The sequence below is a fragment of the Rana temporaria genome, chromosome 5 (assembly GCF_905171775.1).
Source record: "Rana temporaria chromosome 5, aRanTem1.1, whole genome shotgun sequence".
NCBI classification, from domain to species: Eukaryota; Metazoa; Chordata; class Amphibia; order Anura; family Ranidae; genus Rana; species Rana temporaria.
The window spans coordinates 94,314,179-94,335,213 of record NC_053493.1 but is presented as its reverse complement, the minus strand read 5'-3'; the positions used below and the strand labels follow the sequence as shown (position 1 = coordinate 94,335,213).

Sequence of the window (21,035 nt, the reverse complement as noted above, 5' to 3'; positions counted from 1 at the left end):
CTAAAAATCAGTATGGGAAAACTGGTGAAGTGATGATCGTTCACAGTTAATGAGCAAACTAGAGGTAGGCAGGTGACAGCGCAAGGGTGAGTGGCTAAAAAAAAAAAAAATTAGCTGGCTGGCCTGGTTTTCATTCATTTTTACTGGTCTCCAAACTGTAAAGATCACTTTCTGCGCATACCACCTTCAACTATCTTCCAAAAATATATATAGATTTATATAACACACGTGAGTACACCCCTCATATTTTTGTAAATATTTTATTATATCTTTTCATGTGACAACACTGAAGAAATGGTACTTTGTTAGCCATTTTCCCTCCACTGCATCCACTGAGGTAAGTATAATACTGAACAAAAAAAAAAACCCATACTTCTCTTTTAAGGGGCTACTAAAAGTGAATCTTAAGATTTTCTGGTGTATGACCAAATACACACCAACAAAAGCATCATGCCAGACAAGGTCAAGGAAAGATACTTAGGAAATATGCTGTATTATTTTATAATAAAAACGATTATGTACACACACAAATCAGACAACAGTGACAAGAGAGTACAGAAGGAAAACTGCTGACACATCAGGCACTGAATAAGGATGGGTACAATCTTTTAAGAACAGAGCTGTAATTGCTATATTGATCAGACAGACAATGCTTGTATTTGCAAAAATAGAATGAAAGGAGAGTGGAAAGAACGAACATTGTGTGGCTAAGTGCGCACTGTAATATGTACTGCAATGGTAAACAAATCAATTAGCAAGGGGGTAAAGCCCAACAACCAGCAGGTATTTTGAAGTGCCATGAAACAGGTTTTTACATCAGAAAAAACGGTAAAGAAGTCATAGGAAATGCAATTATTTTACTTGGCTCCTTTTCCAGAGGGAATATAACAAACCAGGTTTTTTTTTACTACAAGACAAATTCTATAAGAACAACAAGGGCTGTGGATCTATAAGTTTGTCAAAATACGATAGTTCGCATTTTTAAAGTCTAACCTACAATTGTAGAGCAAATTAAAAAGAATATACTTGTATATGCGTTACCGATAGTTGACAACTGCTGATTTTTGGCATTCAAATGAAATGCAAACAGAAGGGTCCCTTAACAAGGACAGCCTTACTAACACTTTTCACGTTATAAGGATGAGAGAAGTGCAGAAACATCAATATCATAAATGCCACAGAAACTCAACTGTGCATTGTAAAGTTTCCTTAACCACTTCAATACCGGGCTTTAAAACCCACCTCCTTCCCGGGCCTATTCTGGCACTTCTTTCCTACATGTACAAATCCTCATTCTTTTGCTAGAAAATTACTCAGAACCCCCAAACATTATATATGTTTTTTTAGCAGACACCCTAGGGAATAAAATGGCGGTCATTGCAACTTTTTATCTTGCACCGTATTTGCGCAATAATTTTTTAAACGGCTTTTTTTTGTAAAAAAAACGGTTTCATAAATTAAAAAATAACAAAACAGTAACGTTAGCCCAATTTTTTGGTAAAATATGAAAGATGATGTTACGCCGAGTAACTAGATACCTAACATGTCACGCTTTAAAATTGCGTACACTCATGGAATGGCGCCAAACTTCGTTACTTAAAAATCTCCATAGGCGACACTTTAAAATTTTTACAGGTTGCCAGTTTAGAGTTACAGAGGAGGTCTAGTGCTAGAATTGTTGCACACGCTCTAACGCACGCGGCGACACCTCACATGTGTGGTTTGAACAACGTTTACATACGTGGGCGGGACTTACGTGTGCGTACGCTTCTGAGCGCGAGCTACCGGGGACAGGGGCATTTTAATTTTTTTATTATTATTTTTTCTTTTTTATTTTACTTATTTCTTTATTTTTTACACTTTTTTTTACACTTTTTTTTTTTTTAATCGCTTTTATTCCTATTACAAGGAATGTAAACATCCCTTGTAATAGGAATGTGCATGACAGGTCCTCTTTAAGGAGAGATGCAGGGTCAATAAGACCCCACATCTCTCCTGCAGGCTGGAAAGAATGAGATCGTGAAAAAAAATTCACAGATCTCATTCAAACTAGCCGCAATTGCGGTTTGTTTACTTACGGGGACCCGGGCGTGACGTCATCACATCGCGCCCGGGCCTCCGACGGTCATAGAGATGACTGGTGACCAGATGGTCACCAGTCTTCTCTATGGCAAACATCCGGCGGACGGCGATCATCTCTCCGGGCCCCCGGTGGGACGGGAGAGCCCGGAGAAGCACCGGATGGCGGCGGGAGGGGGGGGATGTCCCCTCCCGCCGCCTGTAAGAACGATCTAGCGGCGGAACCGCCGCTATGATCGTTCTTACGGTGCGCAGGATCGCCGCCGCTAAAAAATGATATCTCAATGATGCCTCCGGGTGCAGGCATCATTGAGATATCCCCCCCGCAAAGCCCATCACGTCATATGACGTCCACCCAGGATAACAGGTCCCCGTTTTGGACGTCATATGACGGCGTGCGGGTGTCAAGTGGTTAAACACAGAGGGGGTGGATTTACTAAAACTAGAGCGTGCAAAATCTGGTGCAGCTCTGCATAGAAACCAATCAGCTTCCAGGTTTTATTTTCAAAGCTCAATTGAACAAGCTTAACTACTTAAAAGACTGCCCACCACATATATACTGTGGCAGGACGGCTCTATTGCGTGAAACTACAAACCTGTGCGTTGTTTCATGCAATAGATATTGTGGGCACGCGCCCACTGCAAGGAGGGGGAAGCCAATTAGCGGGTCCAGCAGAGACAATCAGCATGTCCGGTGGAGCCGTTATCCACCGGCCATCCGCGACCGTTCCACAGAGAAGCAGAACAGGGATCTGCGTATGTAAACAAGGCAGATCCCCGTTCTGACAGGGAAGTATACAGAGATGTTCTGTTCCTAGTACCGGTAATCAGAAAGGGTGATGTGTGTTCTTCCTGTCAGTACGTCCCCCCACAGTTAGAAAACTCCCCAAATAGTGTCACCTCGGGTCAGATTTGTCCACCATGTTGCAGCCTGCTAAAAATCGCTGATCTGATTTTTTTTTTTTGGGGGGGGGATATGTATTTTATTTTCTATAACTACTTCACCCCTGGAAGATTTTACCTCCTTCCTGACCAGAGCACTTATTTACAATTTGGCACTGTGTTGCTTTAACCGGAAATTGCGCTTTCATGCAATGCTGTTCCCAAACTAAATTTGTGTCCTTTTTTCCCCCCACAAATATAGCTTTTTTTGGTGGCATTTGATCACCTCTGCGGTTTTGATTTTTTGCACTATAAGCAAAAAAAAGATCAAAAATGTTTAATTTTTTTTTCTACTTCTTGCTATAAAAAATATCCCCCAATTAAAAACAACAACACATTTCTTCATCAGTTTAGGCCAATATATATTCTTCTACACATTTTTGATAAAAAAAAAAAAAAAATTGCAATAAGCGTATATTGATTGGTTTGCGCAAAAGTTAGAGCATCTACAAACTATGGGGAAGATTTATAGTGTGTATATATGTGTGTATATATATATATATATATATATATATATATATTAATTTATAATGGCCGTGATCTGCGATTTTTACAAATTTTTGGGACCACTGACATTTATATGCATCAATTACTGTGTAAATGTCACTGGTAGGGAAGGGGTTAACACTAAGGGGCAATTAAGGGGTTAAACGCGTGTTCCCTTAGTGTGTTCTAACTGTATGGGGATAGGACTGACTGGGGGGAGGAGACACATTGTTGTTCCTACTTAGTAGGAACAAACTATATGCCTCCTCTCCTCTGACAGAACAGGGATTTTTGTGTTTACACGGCGGCTCTAAAGGGAAGGATGTGCCCATACAGGATTTTGGCCAGGAGAGCCATTGTGCCGCAATATATCTGCTTGAGCCGGTCGGAAACCGGATAATCTTTACTTACATTTTTTTTTTTTTTTACAATCAACTGATAAATATAACCAACAAACATTAAAAAACAACCTCATACAAATCCCCCAATAGTGTCACCCATTTATATAAAACAATATGAACTAAAAAAAGGAAAAAGGGGGCGGGGGCTGTAGGATGCCCGAGTCTTTTAGTACTGCAATGTAATAAGATTTCGGAATTCCCAATAAATAGGAAGAATTCCACATTCGGGAAGGAAAAAAAAGGGAAGTGTCATCTTCCCTTCATGGAGAAGGGAACTGTAGACTGTTCGCTGTACTAAAATGAATCCATGGTTCCCATTTAGCATGAAACTCTTCCAATCTATTGATACAGACCCATTTCTCATCTTCCATGATTTTGTTGACTTGTTTCACCGAATGATCTATAGTAGGTGCTTGTGACTTTTTCCAATAGACTGGAATTGGCCCTTTAACGGCATCCAACAGATGTGGAACTATATTCTTCTTATATGCCCCGATGGAACTTTGAGTACCATGAAATAGGCATTGCACAGTGTCATCCTTGATCAGGGACATTGTTATTTTAGAGATCAAATTCCTGAGCTTAGCCCAAAATGGCCTAATCTTAGGGCATTCCCACCAAATGTGGATATGAGAGGCTTGTTGCCTGCAGCCTCGCCAACATCTATTCAAAACTGAGGAGTAAGCGACGGCCAACATCTTCGGGGCCCTGTACCACCGTTTAAACCACTGTTTAAGAAGTTTATAATTTTTCTCCTGTTTTTTAGTATTTATAGAAGATGTATGTAACAGTCTTTATGTATTCTGTTTTTCGTAAGTCTGTGAAGTTACGGTTTAACTCCGTTTCCCTCTCTCCGGCTTACTCCCCCGTTGAAGTCCATTAGCGACGAAACGATCGTAGGGTGCCGTGACGTCATCGCGTTCCGTCCTGAACGCCGGCTGTGTTTTCCTGACCGAGTAGCGAGAAGCATCGGAACAAGAGATCGGAGACGTTTTGCTATCCATGCTGTATTTATATTGCCTAATTGTAAGTGCAATTTTTATTAAACCCTCTTTTATTTTTAAACGTTATACGCTATGAGAGGTCCTTCTTCTCTTTTTTTTGGTTTATGACTCTTTGGATTGTATGCTGAGCTATACCGTGGTTATCTTGACGGCTAAGGTATTGGGAGACCAGACTTCCCACAGGCCCTATTAGACTGATGCAAAACAGTCTTTTCATCTGGTAAGCAGGCAATCTTATCCTTCCTCACGGGTGTATTGGTGACAGCTTACCTCACATCAATCAAGAGTCTTTCACATTGTCTGCACAATCCACTTCTCTTTCACAAGGAAAATTACTGGATAGAGTCATATGAACTTTGTTTCGTGGCTTTTTAAGACTTTTTCTTCATATATCCATCTGCATTTTTATGTTTTTTCCTATTCTGGCTATATTTTCAGTTTATTCCAGAATGCCTTTTTTTGTTTATTATTAATTTATATGAGCACAATATCACTCACTAGCGCTGCACTGTTTTTTTCTTTTTTATGTTACCAAGTTGTTGTACACAATTTAGTGCTAGCAGCTATTTACATTTATAATTCAATATTTAATTTAGCGCAGCGTCAACCTTTTGGTTTTTGTTTATTTCAAAAAAATGTAAGGCCTGTGGTGACACGGTCTATTCAGCAATTTATAAGAGCTAGAGTGCAAACCCCTATCCATTGTCCGTTTATGCCATAGAGATTCAAAATCAGAGAGAGGTGCCGCGCTTTTAAACCCATCGGTGAACAATGTAAAAATGCTGTAGTTTCTGATACCTTCAGGTATCCATTAGAAACTTGCCATATTTCTCTCCAAGGTCCCTCAACGGGCGCAATCTCCCATCCCTCATATACTTGAGACAACTAGTGTCTCCATCAGTCGCCAAAGATTTAAGGAAAGGCAATGACTCACTTGGGGGAACCAACAGAAACCACCCAACGGTAATAATGGAGGGATTTTTGGGGATAGGGCTTCTTGTTTGTTGACTGAATCCCAACACTTCAAGGTAAGGGTAGAGAGAAAGAGAGTCAGTTTTGAAAAGCCCTCTATATGGGTACCCATGGAGCTTGGGCTAAATAGCTGCCCGCCAATGTCTTTTCTAATATCATCCAGGCCTTGAGTAGTGTGGGGTCTCCAACCAAGAATTAAGAGTTAAGGCAATTGCTCCATAGTAATTTCTCAATTACTATAGCGCAAAAAATAAAAACCCCAGAGGTCATCAAATAACACCAAAAGAAAGCTCTATTTGTGGGTAAAAAAAAGAGACATACATTTTATTTGGGTACAGCGTTGCATGCCTGCGCAATTGTCAGTTAAAATAACGCAGTGCCGTATTGCAAAAAAATGGCCTGTCATTAAGGGGGTAAATCCTTCGGGGGCTGAAGTGGTTAAAAGTTAGAAGCCGATAGGCACCAGATTCTGAGTGTTCCTGAGAGTTTTAGTAACTCTGCTCCAGAGGCGCTAGCTCCTGTGTCTCCACAGTGTTTTAGCGCTTGCCCGAGGGCACAGATGTAGCACCCAGCCCTGCTGCATGCAACCTGTCAAAGTCTGTGGCAGGCTTAATTACACTGCGGCTGGAAAGAGCCAATTACTTTGAGTGCTACTCTCTATTAGCCTAGGTTCACATTGGTACGATTTGGCATGCGATTTGACATGACAGTCCGAATCGGTGCGGCGCAGATTCCCAAAAGTAGTTCCTGTACCACTTTTGGCGAATTTCGGGAGGCGATTTGTATAGACATCTGTGCAGGAACCCGCACAGATGTGTGTCAAATTGTCCCCAAAGTCAGACTGCATTGACGGGTTGAAATAATGCGAGTTCAGCTGAACCCACGCGATTTCTAACCCGCAACAATGTGAACCTAGGCTTAGGGCTCTACGTGTTCAGGGTTTTACAGAATTCTTGGAACACAAAATACCTGCAATCCTGGCATACATCTCTGAAGGCATACAGACCTTAGGCCAGGGCTCAAAATTTCAAGTCCTAAGCTACTAGCCAGGCCTCAAGAGTTAATCGCCCCACCTAATTCATACACTGACCTGCGCCTAATTGCACCTGTAAACACACCCTCGTAGATTATCTCATGGAATGACAATGTTTTTTATGCAGAATCAAGTTACAAAATTAAATATTACCAACAACAACTTTAACAAAATGGGACAGGGAACTGGGGGCAGACCAGAGGGACAGGGCACTGGGGGCAGACCAGAGGGACAGGGCACTGGGGGCAGACCAGAGGGACAGGTCACTGGGGGCAGACCAGAGGGACAGGTCACTGGGGGCAGACCAGAGGGACAGGTCACTAGAACTGGGTCTCTTGCCCATTCTCTTGCTGTCTCCTCTGCAACTCCCATCCATCCTCTCTCTCTCTCCCATTCATCTCATCATCAGGAGCCTGTGTGTGCGGCTACATGCTTGCATGTCCCTACTTCCCCCTTTTATTCAGGCTGGCAGAGAGGAGAGGAGCTGCAGCACAGCGGGAGGGAGTACAATCCAGCGCTGAGATCCACACAACTGCACAGCCATTGACACCATAGCACAGCGCACACTGACAGCGCACAGCACACATTGAGACCAGTCTGTTCACAGTGCTCAGGCTAAACTTACATAGAGCACAAGGAGAAGAAAACTGCACAAACTAGAAGGCTGCCGCTCTCATGTCAGGGCAACTTTCAGTGAGCGCTGCACCGGAGTGGTAATTTTTGCAATCCTCCACCTCACTCATTACTTTCTGCTCTCCAGCTACATTGGTCGGGGCCCGGGGGAGGGGGGCAGGCTCAGAGAGGTCATACTGTTAGGTCCCATGGCTTAATGAGAATTTCTAAGGAGAGCACCTGTGAACTGCTCTGCCTGTGCGCGGCTCAACAAACTACTTTTCCCGAGCATGCACCTTTCCTCTTCGGCCGCCAATCTCATCGGGACTCTAAGTGTAGGCACAGATTGGAGGGAGATTGGTCATGCAGCCCTGTCATCACTCGCCCCCAGCTTAAATCCACTCGCCAAATGCTAGTAGGCGAGTGGAAATTTTGAGGGCTGCCTTAGGCCGACTATAGATGGAGCAAATTTCTTTCCTGCAACCATGTGTTCACCTGGCAAGGGGGGGGGTTAGCCATCCCTTCCAGGAGAACACCGTGATTATTGATAGCAGCTATACAGCTACTAGCAATAATCATATGTAAAATACAACAGGCTGGTTTTACCCACATTCCGGCTGCCCATAAATATACGGTTACTGCTGAACCGGTTAAGATTCGAACAGTCTATGGCCAGCTTAAGGGGAAGTACCAATGAGTGCAGCATTCAGCCTGCCCAAGCTGAAGCGTATTTCAGCCTGCAGGCAGTGTGGCTGGATGCTGCACTTGTGCTTCACACACTGGGGGGCTAGATGTGCAAGGGGCCCTACCTGTCCCGCACAGAAACCATATTAAACAGTTTAGATGCACTTACCTGCCACCAGTTTGGATCTTCCCTGTTAACTATATGTAGTATTTCTCCTTTAGAAAACTTTAAACCAGCCTCTTTGCAGGGAATGAGATTATCGTTAAAAGGATTGTAATCAAAATGACACTTCACATACACCTAATGGAAAAATGATAAAAAATATTTAGCATTAACTTTGCATACTATACGTCAAATAATTTTTTTGATAAAGTACTTCAAGAGACCGTCAAACCTGCAATGACTGCAGCAGGATAGTTATATTTTATGATTTTGGAAATTATTTTGTGACAAGAGCAGCCATTTCGATACAAGACTCCTGCTCTAACCTTGCCTAAAAGGCCACATTCACTTAATACTGTCATTTAAAGAGATATCAATGGGCTGAAAACCAACGGGATATCTTAACATTCAGACTAGGCCTCACAGGCTGCACATTAAGAAGCTGATTACTCAGTATGCAAGGTAAATCAGTTGACAGGCACAAAATGTCAGACTTCCAGCGACCTCTCATATGAGTCATGCTGAAGCACTAGAATAAGAAAGGAATTAAAGCTAAATAAGGCACATTTAAATCTTTCCTGGGCAAACCTGCAATAATTTAAAATCTATGTATAGCCAAAACCTTTTATTTTTTTTAGTTTTTAATAGAACAGGGAAGGGTTAGAACCTCTCTTGTTTTAATGTTTTATGTTCCCACTCAGGAGATTCAAGAGTCAGAAAGTGATGAAAAATCCAAAATTGTGCAGCTGTTACCAGAAAACGAGTGTTATCTTCTAAACCTTGTTCTTGGGGCAATTTTCTAAAATGGCAATTCTATTCTCCTTACTTTGTGTAAAATTCCTCCCATTCCTGTTACATCTCCAGAATAGAATCAAAGCTCTCCAATAGGACACATACATAAAAAAAAAAAAAAAAAAAAAGTCTTTAACCATTTCCTACTGTATGCAATATTTGTATTACTTTATTTACTTATTTATATGGTGCTATTAATTTACACAGCTTGCATATGTTAATGTTCACTTGTATAATTTATGCAGTCTCTGACCATCCCCTGCAGCCTCCTACAATCCCCTGTAGCACGTCTGCAGCCTCCAACCATCCCCTGCAGCATGTCTGCAGCCTCTGACAATCCTCCTGTAGTATGTCTGCAGTCTGACCATCCTCTGCAGCATGTCTGCAGCCTCTGACCATTCTCCTGTAGTATGTCTGCAGCCTTTGACCATCCTCCTGTAGTATGTCTGCAGCCTCTGACAATCCTCCTGTAGTATGTCTGCAGCCCGACTATTCTTTTGTATCATGCCCACAGTTGCTGACCATCTTCTGTATTATGTTCGCAGTCTCTATCACTTTTATAATTTCCTCCAAATCTCTTATATCATGACCACAGTCTTACTATATCCTGTTGTGTGCCTGCTGTCGCTGACTCTGAATATTTGCTTAATTTTATGGGGGGGGGTTATGACCCTTTGGTGATGTTGGGGGCCAGAATTGAGGTCCCCCATATCAAGAAAGTTGACCATCCCCCAATATAAAATTATACACACATACATAAATATATACATATATACATACATACACACACACACACACACACACACACACACACACACGCTATGGCTAATTTAGGCAGGAGCCAAGCAACCTAAGAACAGGTCTTTGGAGTGTGTGAGGAAAATTGAGTATGGGGAACAAAACAAAAAAAACCCCAGTAAAATCATGCAAACTTCATGGAGATGATCCCCTGGCCGTGAGTCGAACAGAGGACACCAGTGCCGCAAGGCAGAAGTGCCAACTACTGAGCTGCTGTGTTACAAGTTGCATAATACAGGTGGGTCTTTTTAATAAACTCATTGCATAATTTCAATGTTGGATAAGTGAGCTGAAAACCAATATACTAAACTGCATCTAATATGTAGTCAAGATTTGATTTTGAGAACGCTTTCCCAATCAAAGTGTGTGGCCTTTGACCAAAAGCATCCAACTGATCATAAAATGCAGCCTACAATTCAACAAATTCTTTAATACACAGACATTTGCTGCAAGGATTTGAAATGCTGAGTGTTAAAATTAAAAAAAAAAAAAACACGTGCAGCGAAAGGTGATAAAAAAAATATTGACTGTACTCATCTTTCCATAGTTGAGCAGCCCATTGATCGGTTTATAACACCATCTCAAACACTGGCTGCTTCAGCGATTGTTTGTTTTTATTACTGGCATGACAAGCTCTAGAACCAATCGGCTGAACAGTGCTGTACTACTTGTGATATCAGAGAAGGCTCTGCAGGTTATCAGATTTTCAAGACCCGCCATTATGCATAAGCCAAGGGAGACCAAGTTATAGCGCAATTTTACACTGTACCATCTGACAAAAGGCATCTGTGTGGTAAGAGAGCTGAATGAAAATTTAGATTAACAGATGTTATCAAATCTTTTCTATGTCGGGTAAATCCCCATAACTAAGCAGAATGTAGGCCCATAGTCCTTGCAATGCAAGTAAAAAAAACTAAGCCTATAACAAATAGAAATAGCACATATGCATTACACACATACATATGTTCTAGCAAAAGAAAAACAGAAAACTGTGTCTTAAAGTACAGATTCAATTTAATATAGATAAACCTAAATACGAATGCCTCCCCATTTACTTGAATGGGTCGTTTTTGGAGGTGGTTATTTCCTCACTGTGTGTCGCTGGATACATTTTGCTGTGTATATTCATATGTACATCCCAATCTGGATGCGTTTGCAGCTTAATGGGCAGGAGAGTGTGCCAACAATGTGGCTCAACCACCTGTTTTTTATTCTCCCCCCAACCACCAGTGTAAATGAAGGTTAAAGTAATATTTGACAAAAATAGGGTACCCGGCTTCTAATCTTCAAACTGTTGCTGCTAGCCCAATACTGTTAGAAAAAAATGGGGAAGGAGCCTTCCCCCCCTTTTTTTCTAAAAGTAATATTTGTTTATATAACATACATACATATACACACACAGAATCTCACAAAAGTGAGTACACGAAAATTACACTTTGCTACAATGTAAAGTAGTGAGTGTACAGCTTGTATAACAGTGTAAATTTACTGTCCCCATAAAATAACTCAACACAGCCACTAATGTCTAAGCCGCTGGCAACAAAAGCGAGTACAATGTGAAAATTTCCAAATTGGGCCCAACTAGCCATTTTCGCTCCCCTCCCCAGTGTCACGTGACTTGCTATTGTTACAAGGTCTCCGGTGTGAATGGGGAGCAGGGGTGTTACATTTGGCGCCATTGCTCTCACTCTCTCATACATGGCACCTCATGGCAAAGAACTCTCTGAAAAGCTGAAAAAAAGAATTGTTGCTCTACATAAAGATGGCCTAGGTTATAAGAAGATTGCCAAGACCCTGAAACTGAGCTGCAGCATGGTGGCCAAGACCATACAGCAGTTTAACAGGACAGGTTCCACTCAGAACAGAAAAGAAGTTGAGTGCACATGCTTAGCATCATATCCAGAGGTTGTCTTTGGAAAATATATATACAAGTGCTGCTAGCATTGCCGCAGAGGTGGGGGGTCAGCCTGTCAGTGCTCAGACCATACGCCCCACACTGCATCAAATTGGTCTGCATGGCGGTCATCCCAGAAGGAAACCTCTTCTAAAGATGATGCACAAGAAAGCCCGCAAACAATTTGCTGAATACCAGCAGACTAAGGACATGGACTACTGGAACCATGTCCTGTGGTCTGATGAGAGCAAGATACATTAATTTGGTTCAGATGGTGTCAAGTGTGTGTGACGGCAACCAGGTGAGGAGTACAAAGACAAGCGTGTCTTGCCTACAGTCAAGCATGGTGGTGGGAGTGTCATGGGCTGCATGAGTGCTGCCGACACTGGAGAGCTACAGTTCATTGAGGGAACCATTAATGCCAACATGTACTGTGACATACTGAAGCAGAGCATGATCCCCTCCCTTCGGAGACTGGGCCGTGGGGCAGTATTCCAATATGGTAACGACCCCAAACACACCTCCAAGAGGACCACTGCCTTGCTAAAGAAGCCGATGGTAAAAGGTGATGGACTGGCCAAGCAGGTCTCCAGACCTAAACCCTATTGAGCATCTGTGGGGCATCCTCAAACGGAAGGTGGAGGAGCGCAAGATCTCCAACATCCACCAGCTCTGCGATATCATTCATGGAGGAGTGGAAGAGGACTCCAATGGCAACTTGTGAAGCTCTGGGGAACTCCATACACAAGAGGGTTAAGGCAGTGCTGGAAAATAATGGTGGCCACACAAAATATTGACACTTTGGGTCCAATTTGGACATTTTCATTTAGGAGTGTACTCATTTTTGTTGCCAGCGGTTTAGACATTAATAGCTGTGTGTTGAGTTATTTTAAGGGGACAGCAAATGTACACTGTTATACAAGCTGTACACTCACTACTTTACATTGTAGCAAAGTGTCATTTCTTCAGTGTTGTCACATGAAAAGATATAATAAAATATTTACAAAAATGTGAGGCGTGTGTGTGTGTATATATATATATATATATATATATATATATATATATATATATATATATATATATATATACACACACACACACATACATACACACACACATATATACATATACATACACACACACACACACACACACACACACACACACCTCCCAAGCTGGGAGCTCAGGTACGTTTAGCATCAATATGCGCTTCATAAGAGCAGAGTGTATAGTAAGCTTTTAAAAAGCGCTTGTAAAGATTCTGCCAAGTCTTTTTGAAGCATTAAAGAAATAAAAATAAAATGTCCAGTATAGTAATAGTAAACACAGACCTTAAAGCCTAAGGTCACCTTTACCAACATGTTATGTTACCTGCAATAATATGTGCATTTATTTTTTTCAAAAGGTGAACTTAGCCTTTAATGAGGCTGCTGACTGACCCTTCTAACAAGATTCCGCAGGCTATTATCAAGAAGTGCTGAAGCTTGCTAGCATCTTGTTACGTAGCTAACCACTGCCCCCCCCCCCCCACACACACACACACACACTCTGCTATGCCATTCGGGACCACTGTGCTGTACTTTTTGAATGGCACAAAAGATTTAGGGGGGAGAAGGGACAAGAACTGTTGCTGGTCAGAGACCATTATGATGCAGAGGGGTGCTTGACATGCGGCTCTGTGCTGTACATTTCAGGAGCATTCATTTCTTAAAATGGTAGTTTCTCAGTTTAAGCATTTAATATTTTCTATTGTGAATAAAATATGGGTTAGGTTGATTTTACACAGCGTCTCAACACTAGACACAATGACATATTTACAAATTGCCTTTCATTTCAGAAACATGCTGCAAGAACACCAAAAAGTATGGTAAAAACACTACATTCTGCTAAAAAAAGGAAAAGAAAAAACTCTGGAGGTTTTTTTTTTTTTTGGGGGGGGGGGGGGGGTTGTTGCATGTAGGGCAGCTTATTCAGGTGAATGTGCTGTCCTATGTGTGATGAGCAAAAACACCCAAAAAAATAAAATAAATGCAGGAATGTGTGTTCCTGCTTTTCACAGAGATGTGAATGCGGTCTGACAGCTCAGTGTCTCCATCCACTCCCTTTTATGTACTTGTATTAAGCTCACCATACACTATGCAATCTGATTGTACAATCTCTGCACAATTTCCTTTAGATTTACTAGAACTATGGAATAGGACCCACCTGAACAATCAATTCAATTTGTATCAAATCAGACAGGCCCTTGTACTACATAGCTGATGTAGGTCTAAAGGAGATTGCACAAACAGATTGCACAGACAATGGATGGAAGGTGGTATAGTAATGAGGGAGGTGTGGTCCAGAGTGGTGAACATGCCAATGCCCTTTTCTGCAATGCAGCAAGGGCAGTGTATTCTGGGATTTAAAGCTTTCTGGATGTCACATGATCTACAAGAAGTGATGGAAACTAGGGTTGTCCCGATACCGATACCAGTATCGGTATCGGGACCGATACCGAGTATTTGCGCGAGTACTCGTACTCGCGCAAATACTCCCGATACCAAAATAGAATACTTTTTTTTTTTTTTTTTTGACATCGAGCACAAATTGGATGGCACCATTGGATGGCACTGATAGGTGGCACTGGCATTGATTGCATGGCACTCATAAATGGATGGAACTGATAGGTGGCACTGGCATTGATTGGGTGGCACTGATGAGATGCACTAATAAGCTGCCTCCCTGCACTGATGCACTAATGGGCACTGATCTGCACTGATAGGTGGCACTGGCTAGCTGCACTTTTGGGCACTGGCACCGATGAGCTGCACTGATAGGTGGCACTGGCAGTGATCACTCCTTCAATGATATGTAGTTTTCCAGTACCGTATGCTAAAAAACAGCCCCACACCATGATGTACCAGTTCTTCATAATTCTAAAGAAAATATCTTTGGTCTGTATTGTGGTTTGAAAACAGTCACATGACATTAAAAAAAAGTATCGGTATTCGGTATCGGCGACTACTTGAAAAAAAGTATCGGTACTTGTACTCGGTCCTAAAAAAGTGGTATCGGGACAACCCTAATGGAAACAAAAAATTATTTAAAAAAAAAACACTCAAACATGAAATTTAAAAACTATTAATGATGGCTGGGCCAGAAAGAACAATAGAAAATGCATCCATTCATCATGAAAAGTGAAATTCGGTCTGAAAAGGTGAACTTAGACTGTAACTCCTGACTTTCCCATTACCACAGTGATATACTTTAGCCCAATTTTTTTTTTTTTTTATAAAATTCCCAGGTTGTACAGTACAGTTTAAGAGAATATAATTGCCTCATTTCAGGAGGTAAGGAGCTTCCATTTGCTAATACACCGAAATATAAGGAGACAATCCCAGTGGATGCTAGGTGTACTTTGGTTACTGTCTATGGAGGGCTGTTCGCTATGTATCCAGATCACAACTGATGAACACAATGAGGCAGATTTACTAAAACTGGAGAGTGCAAAAGCTGTGCATGACAGCCAATCAGCTTCTAACTTAAGCTTGTTCAATTAAGCCTTGACAAAAAAAACTGAAAGCAATTCGCTTCTATGCAGAGCTGCACTCTTCAGCTTTAGTAAATCAATCCCAATAAGCTTATAACATTCCCATTGAAGAGGAAGTAAACCCCCAAAAAATTCTACTGTAAAAAAAAAAACCCTGCAAGAAAAAGACATAATGAGCTAGTATGCTTAGCATACTAGCTCATTATGTGGCACTTATCTGAGATCGAAGTCCCCCTCGTTCCCCTCCACCCCGCCAAGTCCCCTTTGGAGCATCTTCCTTGTATCGCCACTCTGGCGCTGTGACTGGGCGGCTGTGACATCACTCCCGTGCATGCGCGTGGGACCGGCACGATCCCGGCGCATGCGCCGGTTTCCGGCATTATCCCATTCAGAAAACCGGCACACTCAGTACGCCTGCGCCGTTGTCTACGGCACACATGCGCCATAAACATTGGTGCAGTGTTTTCTGCAAATATCTCCTTAACCTACACGGTTAAGGAGATATTTATTGCACCTACAGGTAAGCCTTAATCTAGGCTTACCTGTAGGTGCAAGTTGTCTGGTTGGGTTTACAACCACTTTAAACGAACATTCACATTGCTGTGTATTGCAAGGGGTACACATACTTTTTCCTACCACTGTATTTGAAATGCCTTGCATATCTGTGCTTTAATGTGGATGTTAACACTTCCAGATGCCTGTAAGTCGACTGAATACTTTCCAAAGGCATTCGGAAGTTCTCAGATGCATTTGATGTTTATTGTCTCATAATGGAGAAAGGATGAACAGTGGTTAACCTGTGTCATGCAACTCAATTCCCCCATCCACACACACTCTATATGAATGCAGGAATCCTTCACGCTGTCAGAATACACATATCAGCTCTGCAAGTCTATAGCCTGCAAGGGTGATCGAGGGAGAAAATACCGATCTCTTGGTAGAACATCGGTTCAGTCACCCTATCAATATTTTCTCGCTCGAAAGATCCACTTGGTAGATCGGCTTCTGTTCAACCACAGTGGCCACACATGGATTGAAATTCAGCATCAGAGTAAAAATCCTCATGGTATTTACAAAACAATAGCAGACAAACAATTGCTGCCACCGATCCAAGACCCAGAAGCCGCGGTGTAACATCAGGTGTATCCCCTGAGAACGTGCGTGCACACGAAACGCGCAAGGGGCGTGATGCCACGCTGCCGCTTCCAGGGTAAGGCAGACATTGCACATACCACGTGAATTTTTACTCTTGTATTTTAGTGGAGACATTTATATATTAAATACTACACTATATACACTACTTCTCAGGCTCCATGTTGTGAGCATCTTTTATACAGGGCTCCCACTGGCTGTGTCACATACACCATGAAGAGTGATTGGTGGATATCTCAGGAGGCTGGAATGTTATACTTTATTGCGCATTTCTTCTTCGATTAGATTTCTCTCATCATTGATTGAAAATGAGTTGTTCAACATGGCCAATCACTCAAATTTGATGGCCGCACGAAAATCATCTGTTGCTGCGGCCCACTAGTGGTGTGAAATTCGAACGAAAATAGTTATGATTTTTCTAACTTGATGCATGTATGGCCAGCTTAAGGTTGGCGAAAGGAGCCGAACGGCGAGTCGGCGCTATACTGCGCATACGCATCGCCGTTCGGCTCCTTTCGCCAGTCGTGACGCGGCTTACGCGACGGGGGGAGCTCGTTTTTGGTCAAACGTCAATCACAGACATGTTAGGAACGCCCACTCCCGCGGGACTCGCAAGCCGGATGCCACGGGTGAATATGCTGTACAAAGGTATGTACAGCATAAAAAAAAAATTAATAGCCTTAATCGTATTGTAATGTGGGGGGGCAGTGTAATAAAAAAAAAGTCGTTTTTAGGGTGAACCACCCCTTTAATTGGTAGATCGACTTTGTTTCAACCACAGTGGCCACACATGGATCGAAATTTGGCCGCTCGCTCCAAAACCACACAAATTACGGTCTATTTATGGCCAAGCTTAAAGCTGGCTACACATTATACAATTTTCTTGTACAATTTTCCTTTTGATTTACCAAAACCATATTATAATATAAGGTTAAACCTAATCACTTTCAAATTGTATGCAATCGGGCAGGCTCTTGCACTACACAGTTGAAGGTAAATATAAAGGAAATTGAACAAAATAAATTATATAATGTATGCCAGCTTTCGGGATGAAACTGTAGTCACAGATAAATCTCAATTTGCATACAATGCAATTGTTACTTTAATCATACATACCCATTTTAGAAACTCATCTGCACAAATTCTTACTAAGGCCAAAATAGAATAGTCCATTTGCTGCATCACAAAGATTAATATTAAATACTCAGATGGGGATTTACATAGTGAGTGTAACCTAAACCTAGGAAAAAGACTAAGGTACAAACTTGGTATATTATGTTCTATGTGATACTGACCTGCTGAGGGGTAATGGTATCTTTATAGCTTGGAAGTATCTTAAGAGTAACACTACCGCTGATACTCTTTAGCAGCTCTTGTAATTCCTTTGGATTATTTCCCACTTCATGGCCATTAACTTCTTTAATGATGTCTCCCACGTGAAGAAGACCTTGTCGATCGATCATTCCGCCATGGAGGATCCGAGCAATTACTAGATTATTATTTTCCACTTTAAATGTCACACCCTGTAAAAGCAGGCAAGATATAAAACAGTGGAATTAAAAAGAAAAAACACAACACATGGTCTTTAAAAAGGCAATATAAATACTATGCCTAAATAAGGTCTTAGTCATAACAAGAGGATAATATAATTAAACTGATATGTATAATTTTATACACGTGTATAAAATATTCCTAAACAAGCATTAATTGAAGGGTGCATCCAGGGCGTTTAGGGGTTGATTTACCAAAAAAGGCAAATAGGACAGTTTTGTCGGTTGCGACAGAATTGTACATTAGATACTGACTATATCTTACAAAGAGTCCCCCTAAAAAAGAAATTTATGGACATGCAGTACCCAGAGGAATTGGTAGACAAGGCACATGACTTATTCCAAAGGCAAACCCGCTAAAAGAGTCAGAGAACTGATAGACCACTCCACCAGCTTCATCACCACTTTCCACTTCCAATACAAAAAAAATGTAAGAAATACTTACCAAACATTGGAACATTCTGCAACAAGACCCCCCCCATCTCAAAACTATTCTCCCAATGGTACCCAGAGTCACACATCGAAAATCTCCTAACCTTAAAAAACAAGACTGCCCCCAGTAAATTAAAAACTATCCACACTACCCCCAGTCCCATCACCCTCATACACCTTGTGGGCATGTACCAATGCCAAAATGCTCTATATAAAACCTGTTCTTTTGTCCAACATGGCAAAAAAATTAATCTGTTCAAAGGGAAAAACCTACCCGCTAGACCATTTCTACAACTGCTCATCAGATTTTGTAGTCTATGGTCTTACATGCCCCTGTGGACTGATCTATGTAGGCCGCACCGTCTGCCCCCTTAGGCTGCGGGTAAAGACATGCACATTGTTCCACAGCATTTTGCAGAATTACACACAACAACTCTACAGTAAATCACCAGATCTTGCTGACACGGCTTAAGGAGGTGGCGAGGGTGAGTGACCAGGCCTTGAAATGGTTTAAGTCATTTTTAGAGGAGAGGGAGTATAGGGTGAAACTGGGGGACTTCTACTCGGAGCCTATCAAGGTGACGTGTGGGGTCCCACAGGGGTCCCCGCTTTCCCCTCTTCTCTTTAACATCTATCTTCGCCCTCTGCTGGCGGTGATCGCAAGTCTGGGACTTCGATTTCAGTCCTATGCGGATGACACCCAGTTGTTCTCCAGAATCTCGACCAATGAGCCAGAGGCGGAGGCCAAGTTGGTAGCAGGTTTGGAGATCATAAAAAACTGGATGGCAGCTAACTACCTGCAGCTAAACCAGGCCAAAACCGAGGTTTTGAGATCAGGGAATATTCTTGAGGGACACTGGGTGTTATCATGGCCCGATGGGGCAGGGGTGTGCCCGCGGACGGCCGACACGGTGGGGACACTAGGGGTCCTAATTGACAGCGACTTGACGCTAATCCCCTATGTCGGTCAGGTTGTCAAGACCTGCCATTTTAAGATGCGGCTTCTTTACCGCATTTTGCCTTTTCTGTCAGATCTGGAGAGGATCTCGGTAGTGCGCGCTCTGGTCCTTCCACATCTGGACTATTGTAATGGTCTCCTGGCTGGACTGCCTCAAGTCCAGATTAGGAGACTTCAAAAAGTCCAGAATCAGGCGGTAAGGCTTGCATTAAATCTCAGAGACCACTGCCCCACCGCGAGACATCAGGCTGCCCTGCATTGGCTGCCAGTTGGTCAGAGGGTGCGTTTTAAAATTCTAACACTTGTTTTTAAAGCGTTTCACGGGCTAGGACCCGCCTATCTCTGCGAGAAATTGAATAGACATGTTACTGGCCGCTCCCTTAGATGGAGCTGCCAATTCCGTTTGGAACAGCCAAAGAGTCGGCTGAAAAAATGGGGGGGCAGGGCTTTCTCTGTCCTTGGCCCGAGAGAATGGAATCTACTTCCCCTAAGTCTTAGACAGAGTCCTGACCTACCCACATTCAGGAGGGATCTAAAAACCTATCTGTGGGCAGAGGCAGATTGATAGGAAGAGTGAGGTTAGGGTCATTCTGGCGGGAAGCACTGCTAGATCTGTTGGGAATTGTGTGTTGTCTCTCTTTTGGTCTTATGTGATTTCTATGGTTTTGTACTGTATTGGTTTTATGGTGTTATATTGTTGTTTTATGATTTGATTTTAATTGTGGTACATATTTTATATTGTTACTATGTTAATTTATGCCTGTAACACTCGGTCCTGTTGTGAATTGTTAAGGTCTGGAAGCGTTTCGATACCTTCGGGAGATTCTACGCTATACAAGCAATAAGCAATAAACAATAAACTATTGGCTAACAGTACGGGTCATTGAAAAAATTCCCAAATCCCTTACAAAAGCTGATAGTTTCAAAAACATATGTGCCAGAGTTTCTGGATTTATAATCTTGATGTTGTCTCACCAGGTGGCCTTAAACGAGGGCATCGTGATTGTGACTGTATTTTGATTCTTTTAATATAGATTATTGGATGTCTTTTTAACCTTGTTTTATTTATTATCACAGGTTCCTCTTGCTTTCCCTATTCCATATGGGGGTGGCAGGTTTTTATATCTGTAAGTACATGGTAATTCGACCCTGACATAAGAGATAATATAGAACATTATGTATTGTGAAAGACTAAATACAAGATCCAATATCTTTCCATTTTCATCCATCCCCCCCCCCCTTGCATTTCCCTTACCCCTTTCCCTTTGTTTCTTGCCATATCACATCTCTCTCTCAACTAATACCATATACATCTCATAAATCATAACCTTTTCTGTTTATGGATTTCATAAACTTTATTTTTATTCCTAATTTACCATTTATGAATTTTTACCTATTGAGTATATATATATATATATATATATATATATATATATATATATATATATATATATATATATATATATATATATATATATATATATATATATATATATATATATATATATATATATATCCCCCCCCTCTTCTTTTTTTCCCCTCCAAAACCTC

The 21,035-nt window shown here is 41.8% G+C and overlaps 1 protein-coding gene across 4 annotated transcripts in view; it reads right to left on the bottom strand.

Moving 5' to 3' along the window:
* Nucleotides 1-21,035, bottom strand: part of PALS2 (protein associated with LIN7 2, MAGUK family member) — a 135,802-nt gene that overhangs the window by 33,384 nt on the left and 81,383 nt on the right. For all 4 annotated transcript variants that reach the window (XM_040352879.1, XM_040352882.1, XM_040352878.1 and 1 more), the window contains 2 exons: nucleotides 17,840-18,067; nucleotides 8,383-8,514 (listed from right to left, as the gene is read on the bottom strand). In XM_040352879.1, the coding sequence (XP_040208813.1) occupies nucleotides 8,383-8,514; nucleotides 17,840-18,067 (360 nt within the window). The remainder of the gene's footprint in view (nucleotides 1-8,382; nucleotides 8,515-17,839; nucleotides 18,068-21,035) is intronic.